This window comes from Abramis brama (genome assembly GCF_963993115.1).
Source record: "Abramis brama genome assembly, chromosome: 9".
In the NCBI taxonomy this organism is placed as follows: domain Eukaryota; kingdom Metazoa; phylum Chordata; class Actinopteri; order Cypriniformes; family Leuciscidae; genus Abramis; species Abramis brama.
In genome coordinates, this window is record NC_139971.1 from 1,565,001 (window position 1) to 1,575,000 (window position 10,000).

A 10,000-nucleotide genomic window follows, 5' to 3' on the forward strand; every position below is an offset into this window, starting at 1 on the left:
ACCGGTCACATGATCTGCTGTCCACCTGTCCACCTGTCACATGATCTGCTGTCCGCCTGTCCACCGGTCACATGATCTGCTGTCCACCTGTCCACCTGTCACATGATCTGCTGTCCACCTGTCCACCGGTCACATGATCTGCTGTCCACCAGTCCACCGGCCACATGATCTGCTGTCCGCCTGTCACATGATCTGCTGTACACCTGTCCACCGGTCACATGATCTGCTGTCCACCGGTCCACCGGCCACATGATCTGCTGTCCGCCTGTCCACCTGTCACATGATCTGCTGTCCACCTGTCCACCGGTCACATGATCTGCTGTCCACCTGTCCACCGGTCACATGATCTGCTGTCCACCTGTCCACCGGTCACATGATCTGCTGTCCACCTGTCCACCGGTCACATGATCTGCTGTCCACCTGTCCACCGGTCACATGATCTGCTGTCCACCTGTCCACCGGTCACATGATCTGCTGTCCACCTGTCCACCGGTCACATGATCTGCTGTCCACCTGTCCACCTGTCACATGATCTGCTGTCCACCGGTCACATGATCTGCTGTCCACCGGTCCACCGGTCACATGATCTGCTGTCCACCGGTCACATGATCTGCTGTCCACCGGTCACATGATCTGCTGTCCACCGGTCACATGATCTGCTGTCATTTCTTACAATCATTTTATGGATTTAGTTAATTCATTCATTTCTAATTTTGTTTCAATTAAATTGTATGAATTAAACCGCTCATAAACATAATATAAAAATAAATAAATAACCTGTTAAACATGAAAGTATGAAACGTTTCTCCTTATTAGAACCTGAGTGGCATGAAGGGTTGTTTAAAGCAGAGGCAGGAACTCTAGGGTTCTGTATAGAATCACATTAAATCTTTTTGATACTTTGAAAGTTGTCCGTGCACAGTGTACATGAGGAATGGGGAAAGCATGTTATGATAGTGTGCACTTCCGTCCCAGGATCCCATGAGGCACTGCTGCTGTGTTGGGTTCTCTGACGGCTTTCTGCTTTTAGCTTCAGTGTTTCGTGTGGTTTGGGTTCACTTTCGTCTCTGTAAACACTGGATCTGACGAGGGAGTGAACATGGCAGCTTCAGGCAGAGAACGGCTCTGACGCAGAAAGGAATTGTAGTGCTGTTGTTTCTAAAATCTATCATTGTGCCATGAAAGTTTTAGATTAACAGTGATGTTTTGCAGGAACTTTATCTGTGGTAGGAAAGTAAAGTTGATGTTGAAGCTGGTTCTCGATCCCGCAGCACACAGAGGAACAGCCTGTAATTACTCCGAGAGATGATGATATGTGTTCCTGCTCTGCAACCCCTCATACCTTAAACTTAGAAAAATGCTGGCTTTCCAGAAAACTTGGTTTTAAAATCCTAATTGTGGGTTTTAGGTTATGAAGAGTTTTTTTCTTCTTCTCTATGTTTGATGTTAAAATACTTCTTCCTTTCCCACTTTTATATGAAGAAGCAGTAATAAGCCATTTGTAGGTCGACTTTGGAAGTCATTATAAACACTTCGGGTGTGTGGAGCTCGGCCGGTCTGGTTTGAGTGGTTGCATCATTTGAGAAAGTTGTTTGAAAATGATGATTTGTTCAGTTCTTGATAGTGGTGTATTTGTTTTGTAATTGTGTGTACGACTCAATTCTGTTTTCAATCTGTTTCAGTCTAACCTACGACCAGTGTCCTGGACCAAATCCCTTAATTTCATATTTTCCTGCTTTCTCTTTACTCTTTCTTTCAATTCATTATTATACTTAAGTTATTATACAAGTTTTCTTCTTTAATTATAAATGTTTTATTTAGGTTGTATTTCATCCAGAAGAAGATCTGATGTATATAGTGTAGGGATGATATATCGGTCACCATATCGGTATCGTTCGATATATGTTCATTTTTAATGTTATCGTTATCGGCCGATATATTAAATCAGATCAATAATGTGTTATTTCTTTCAGCTGAGACACTTCAGATGCACACGGTTCACCAAGATGGTTTTGAATTGCGTGTCAGAGCTACATAAAATTATTATGAGAACATCATTATAATAATGTGTTTTGGTCATGGCTTTTTTTGGGGCACACTTTTGTTTTTTAATCAGGCTCTCAAAAATTATATATACGTTACCGGCAAAGTGTGTAATCCGGCATTCTATAGAATGCCTAGGTAATGTATTTTTTAGGGGTGGGGAAAAAAATCGATTCTTAGATGAATCGCGATTCGGGACGTGGACGATTCTGAATCGATTCACAAATGTCAAAAATCGATTTTCTAAAAAAAAAAAAAAAAAATCTAATAACGTAACATTGAAGGAACGCAAAAGGCGGAACTCTGAAGCGGACGTGCAGTGCGCGGACAGTCTGTGGCGTGCACATAACAGAGACGCGCACATAACAGACGCATGATGGCTGAGCGCCAAATCCGAACGGCACCAGAGAATGTCTTCGTTAAAAGCTAACGTATGGAACATTGGCAATTTCATTGTGATCTATTTAGTATTTTTTTGTATGAGAGCTAATTTCTGTATTGTTTAGTTTTCACATCAATATGCTGTGTAAACCGATCTGATCTGTATGCAATATGTGCAATGCCAGTCACAAAAAGTTACATTTTGACTGTAAGTTACTCTCTGCAGATGTTCATTCACTTTCTTTGCTATTTTTGATTGTGGTATACAGCAAACATTTCAAGTCATAACTCTTTATTATTTAGTTGTGTATAAGTCAAGAGCGACTTTGTATGTTACTAATTATTCAGAATATGCATAAGTCCACAAGCATTATACGTTATGATAGCTTCTGGTACATAATTCTATATTTTTGAACGAAAACTGTTTGTGAATTTGCTACAGCAAAATGTTTTTTTTTGTCTGAAGGATTATATTGCTCATTGGAAATAACAAGAGGATGTTGGTTAGAAGTCTATTATTAAATGCCAGAGATTCAGAATATGCTGAAGTTTGTATTAATTTACTACAAGTACGCTGCTAGTACAGGCACACATGTATTTTCCTGTTGGTTCTCAGCAATGTTGGGACATATGCTGGCAAATGTAACCTTACAGTTGACTTGCCAAATCACTTCCATTTGTTTTATTAATACAATTAATATAGGAAGTATTGGAAGTAAGTTCGTTATGGGTCATCATAAATACTTTAAATACTTTAAAAGTACCAAGTAAAAATATTTTTTCAATGTTTTTGATAAAAGGCACTTCCCTGAGAATTGAACTTAATAAATGTGAAAAAGACACTTTAATGTCTCCGTTTGTCATTCTGTATTGCAAAGCAGATGAGAGTAGATCATGATCAGAAACCTGATTAGAAATCATTATGAACAAAATCGAATTGTTTTGAATCGAAAATCTTTTTGAATCGAAAATCGATTTTGAATCGAATCGTGGCCTCAAGAATCGGAATCGAATCGAATCGTGAGATGGTAAAAGATTCCCACCCCTAGTATTTTTTGCAAAAAACATCAGGAATTCTATACATTGCCTAGGCATTCTATACAATACCGGGATACACTTTGCCGGTAACATATGTATAAAAAAAAGATTTAGATTTATCAGCCAATATATCAGTTATCAGCTTTCAAATATAAAGGGATATCGGCCAAATTATTGATATTGGTGCATCCTTAATATAATGTGTGGATGATTATTCCAGAATTGGGGATTTTAATCGTGTCTGAGGTACAGACAGTAGCGGTGTAGTACGCGAGACAGGTCTTGGTCTTGAGACCATTTTTTGAAGGTCTTGTCTCGGTCTCAGACTAAGAGGACTCTGGATTTTATTTCAAGACCGGTCAAGACCACAACTACGGGAATATCACTAAATTGCCAGAGCATTGCCTGATTTATTTAACATTATTAATATGTTTGGATGTAAGACTTCCTACTTCAAATGCAATCAGTTTGCAACTTATTATGTTTATGCAACTTATTTCTAATATAATTTTGTTTGTTATTGTTCTGCCGGGTCAGAATTTAATGCGGATTTACGTCACAAATGTTACCAAAATTAATACAAATGCACCCAAAAATGTAAGATATGATTGCAAAAAAAGTACTTGTCTTCTATCTTGAATCTATCTAGTAATGTCTTGATCTTCTTTTTTTCTTGGTCTTGATTCGGTCTCGCCCTGCCTTGGTCTTGGTCTTCTTGTCTTGGTCTTGGTTTAGGTGGTCTTGACTACAGCACTAACAGACAGAGAATATTTTGACTTGAATATCTCAGAGGCGTGAACAAATCAGCAATATATTGTGGTGTTAAGCCAGCCATGTAAAGGCTTAAAAACAAACTGTAGCACCTTAAACTCAGAAGGTGGAACGGACGCCAATGGAGAAAAGCCAGGGCTTGTGTGATATTATCCTCGTTGTTGTCTGTCAGAAGAGTGGCATCTGCATTCTGGAAGGGTTTCAGGCAGGGCAGATGGTACTGAGAGAGTTACAGTTGTGAAGGACAAGGAAAGAGCAAGTATATTATGCTATTTTTACATGGTGAGATGCATTAATCGAAATGGAAGATGATCAATTGCAGATCTCATTGATTGACTTAGTAGGGCCAGATATAACGCATTCCCTCTTATCATCATGAAGCAGGCTTCTCCCCAACCAATATTTAACCTCTTCCATGCTGTAATAGTGTAGAGTAGATGATTATACTGTACGTTTACCTGGTTTGAGTGGTTTACATCTGTGAGTCATTAGCATGGAGTTGATTTTAAGAATAAAAAAGGGCTGCACGATATTGGAAAAAAACTGACATTGTAATATTTCGTTTTTCTGCGATATATATTGTGATATGAAAACAATTTCACCAGATGACTTGAATAGCTCTATTTGTAAAGAATTAATAATTCTAGAATGATTGGAGTGATTTTGTAGGGGAGTGAATCTGCATAGAAAATAATAAACAAATTACAAGCATAGATGAATACAAGAGAACAAAGATACAAATTAAATAAACAGTGCTTTGTGTTTTTCTAACAGCATTCTGGGACAGAAATTGAAAAACCAAATGTAAAATACACATAGTTACATAGAAGACACATAGTCTTCACTGTATAAATTAAATATAATACATTTTTGTTGAAGTTACAAGTGATTTTCTCTTTGTATTTTGTTATTTGAATAACACTAATGACACAGACAGCAGCAGGTTTATTAGGCTACCGTCACTTTAAGGCCGAATGCACGGAGCCAATATACTGATACACATCATAGTTGTTTACGTTCACTTAAGACATAAGCGACTGTGTTTACCAGGATACTCACCGAGACGGACATTTTGACATAATTGTGTATGTATGCGTCCATACAAGCACAAATAGACGTGAAAAGGGGCTTTCGCGCTGGGCTTTCTGTATGTTTATTGTGGAGTAAACTGTGTGCGTTTACATGGCTTTTAAAAAAATGGCGGGTACATGTGTTCGACCAATCAACGTACACTTACCTCACTGATAGTTCCTATTGTGCTGGGTTATACCCTACTCTGAAGTAGGAGCTAATTTAGTTCCACCAAAAGGCGTTTCTAGCACTACATCCGTTCCCGGTTCCTGTGGTGCCAACATGCCTGCCATTAGCTCTAGGAACTATGAAAAGGTTGTGAAAACCCCTAAAGAGAGCTGAATTTGGTGTTCGAAGTTCTTTCTCGTCTTCTTGCACTTGAATGGTTTAAAATTGCTTGAATGTTTAAACTAATAGATCCTAAAACACATGCAAATAAAAAACTTTCAGTCTATTTGATGGTTAAACTTTGCAATTAATACGGATTAATACACCCTGGTCCATACGGATCACGGATCAACTACGATCCCTATACTTGACATCGCACATCCTGTGATGTGACTATTACGGATGTGCACATCACAATATCGATGCTAAAACGATATATCGTGCAGCCCTAACAAACATAACACGCATGTAGTGAAAATATGACAGTGTAGGACCCAGAACGGAGCCCTGTGGGATACCACAGTTTAGAGTTGATGGAGAGGAAGACACGTTTTCAAAACCTACAGAAAAGGTTCTGTTCTTCTTCAGATAGGATCTGGTTACCTTAAGCAAAGCAAACCCTGTGCTATAGTAGTTTCTAACTTATCCAGTAAACATGAATCAACAAGTTGTGACTGGGACATTGTGGTTTCCTTTCTGTGTGTGGCTGAGGTCTATTTGTAGTTCTCAAATTATGGTAATGCTCTTGTCTTTCTTTTAACCATGAGCCATAGAGAACAATTACAGAGATTCATTTCCAAAACACACACTGAACTTCTACAAAGAATGTTAAAAATGCGAGATGAATGGCATTTGTTTTAGTTTGTGTAGATTGCGTACAGAGTGAATCGGCTTCTGCTGAATTTGTTTTGCTCCAAACTGTCTTATACGGTGGATGTTTTGCTCTAAAGGAATATAGAGATTTGTCCACATTCAAAGTCCAAACCTCCGCCAAGGACCAGCGCAGCAGATGCTCAATCCCTGAACTCCTGCCTTCTGCTATGGGCAAAATCACCAGCATTTTTAGATGTCGCCTTTGTTGCATTTTTTCATCTTTATTGCCTTTGGCTTTTGGCTTGCTTAGTTGAGGACATTTAATTTAATATTCAACAATATTATTGATCTGCCGTCATTGACACCATTATATGAGAACTGAACTGAACATGACATCAAGGTTTTCTCCAGAGCGGCTATATATATATAAATATATATAAATTAACTAAATGAATAACTTTTTTTATAACAAAAATGAAACATCACTGAACTTACTTAAGCTGGACTGTGATGTTATTTTCTTCAGGAAACAAACTTTGTTGCATTATATTCCTGTTATCTCTGTAAAGCTGCTTTGAAACACTCTGTGTTGTAAAAAGTGCTATATAAATAAATGTGACTTGACTTGATAGTGTTGCTATTATACTAAATTGAATTACTCATTCATATTTTTTTATATAAGTAATGAACAACTTTGTAAAAGGATATTATATCACAGTTTCCTGAACACGAGTTGGCATTAACATTGCAGAATGCAGAGTGTGATTGAATGGATTGCATCTGTGAATTGTTGGTAGTTTACGCTCCATTGGATGAAAGGTATTCCAGCACAACACTTCCTTGTACAGAAGCTTATTGTTTTGTCACATCCTCACTTGAAATGGTGTTTTGTAGCACTGATTGATTTATTGATTACGGCTTTGTGATGGCAGGAGACTTAATTCTAGTATGACAAACAGTCTAGGGCTAAAGAATGAATCTCAGAGCATTGGTCATGTGCATCTAATTACCATCATGCGTGTGAAATACCCTTTACAATAAGAGCAGGCCTGCAATTAAACATGTCTGCGCGCCAAAGCCTGTATTTGTGCAATGTTGTGTGAACAGAGAGAAACAGTTTATACTTCTTTTCTGTTGATTCCCTTTGTCTCTCTCAGTGTCAGACGGCACACCCACAAACCACCCACAATCCCTTCACTGACTGCCTCATACATTTTGCGAATGAATATGAAATGGATTATACCTCAATAATAGGCCAATGTGAAGGCATTGTGGACGGTAGATGATGATGCATTCAACTGGTGGAGTGGTTTGACAACTATAGGTCAATAGCATCAATATGATGAAAAGAAAAGTTGTGTTTACGGGAAAACTGAGGCCAAAGGACACACATGAAGTGAAAATAAAAAGGACCTAGAACTGAGCCCTGTGGGACACCATGGTTTAAAGTTGCGAGAGGAAGACAAACTCCCGATACAGACGGAAAAATTTGTCCTACAAATTGGACGAATAGGACTAGAAGCAAAGCAGACCCTATGTTATGGCAGTTTCTAATTTATGCAAAATATCATCTAGCAAGCATGAATCAAATTTGTGACGAGAACATTGAATGAATCTCAGATATTCATTCATTACCCTTAGAATTTAAAATTAGAATTGTACAATTTATCTTTGTTTTTCTGTGTTATATTTGTGATTTAAATAGATATGTATTACTCAGTAAAAGTCAGTAAAATGATTTGCAGTATTAAGGTGAGTGGCTCTCGGCCTAAGTAACAAAAGCTAGGCTACACAAGACGAGTCGTTGAGAGTATTTGTGTGTGAAATCATAATCACGTGTGACTGAAGAAGAGTGTCGAGAAGCTTCTGTGCCGTTCACCACAGCCTCCATCTACACGTCCCTGAGAGGAGAACTGTGGGATAGAAATAAATGAATGAAAGTGAGCGAATTAGACTTTGTTCTCATGTTCTGACCGATGGGTAACCGATGCTCACTCGCACGTCTGAATAAAAGACCTGAATGAGCTACAGTCTCTTTTTATACATTTAAATCTCTAACCCCAAACTTAGTATCACAGCTTCCTCAAAAATATGAACTGTTTTCAACACTGATAATAATCATAAATGTTTCTTGAGCATCAAATCATCATATTAGAGTGATTTCTGAAGGATCATGTGACACTGAAGACTGGAGTAATGATGCTGAAAATACAGCTTTGATCACAGGAATAAATTACACTTTACTATATATTCACATAGAGAACAGCTATTAATAATATTTCACAAACTTTACTGTGTTTTTGATTAAATAAATGCAGCCTTGGTGAGCAGAAGAGACTCATTTCAAAACATTAAAACATCTTAATGATTCCAAACTTCCATAATTTTGACTTATTTGGAATTATGATGTAATCAGTTTGATTTGAATTGATAGACAGCCCTGATTTAAGTGAGTTTCATCTTTCTCAGCTCATCATCCTCGAGGACTATGCCGACCCGTTTGACGCAGCGGATCAGGCCGGCGGATCCCAGACGGTCTCAGAAAAGCCGACGGAGAACGACGGATACATGGAGCCGTACGAAGCCCAGAAGATGATGGCCGGTAAGACAATGGTGTTTTCATGCAGTGGTTTTATGCATTATCTTATGTATTGTGCGGCCTGAAGTGTGTGAAGTCTAAAGTGGCTTCTGGGAGAGCATAATGAAGCACGATAATGCATCTGGGCCTGTTAAAGTGTGTGCACTAGACTCATGGGATCTCGCTTAATTTGCGCTTGGTAATCCATCTCAAGTCACACTCTTGCTGTTAAACAAGGCTTCCATTTGGCCTGGAAATGTGGTGTTTAATTTCCTCTTTTTGTATTAATGCTGTAAACAGAAAAACAACAATCAATTATATCGTGGAGATCGTGATGTGTTTGTGTGAAACAGCTGCTCGTGCTTCTGTTCAGATGAAGTGCATGTTTCTGTGGCAGTGATTACCCCTGCCTGACCGCAGTAGAGCTCGAGATCCTCTCTGTCTGAATGAAGACGTACGGGAGCATGTCACGTGTCCACAAGGGCACAACAGTTCAAACACAAACTAATGCGGGGCTAGTTGTCACACACTTGTTTTAAATACTTCCACACACTAGCATGACAAAACTTTGTGCATTTGCTAGTATTTACTATATCGGCACTATATAGAGATTCAGAAATTCAGAAATCACTGCACATTTATTTATCCACAGCAAAAGTAAATGTCTTGTGTTCATTTTTTATCTCTGTTTTTTGGTGTTTATTTAAAATGAGACAAATCTGATATTATTTTAATCTCCAATCTGTTCTTTAATGTTGATCTAACCAGCAGAAGACACTTGTGCATGCGGGGCATGTTGTCACACTGCGTTACAATGAGCCCCTATTAGAACTATACTATACTATTCTATTCTATTCTATTCTATTCTATTCTATTCTATTCTATTCTATTCTTTTTATGAATTCTATTAGTGTTTATTTTTAACGATTTAAAAAATGCCATTATTTTATATAAAAAAGTTAGTAATTGTATTTTATTGACAAAATATTTTAGTTTGTCTCATATATATTTTTTGATTAGATCAGATAACACTTGAATCTGTCATATGGTCATGTTACAGTGAACCGCACCTATGGGGCATGTTGTCACAGTTCACTTCCATTCTTTCAGGGTAAATCAAGAAAAAAGTATACACTG

General features: G+C 38.0%; 1 protein-coding gene across 3 annotated transcripts in view; it reads left to right on the top strand.

The window, feature by feature from the left end:
• Positions 1–10,000, top strand: part of shf (Src homology 2 domain containing F) — a 138,254-nt gene that overhangs the window by 21,260 nt on the left and 106,994 nt on the right. For all 3 annotated transcript variants that reach the window (XM_084125178.1, XM_084125179.1, XM_084125177.1), the window contains exon 2: positions 8,755–8,887. In XM_084125178.1, coding sequence (XP_083981304.1) covers positions 8,755–8,887 — 133 coding nt within the window. The remainder of the gene's footprint in view (positions 1–8,754; positions 8,888–10,000) is intronic.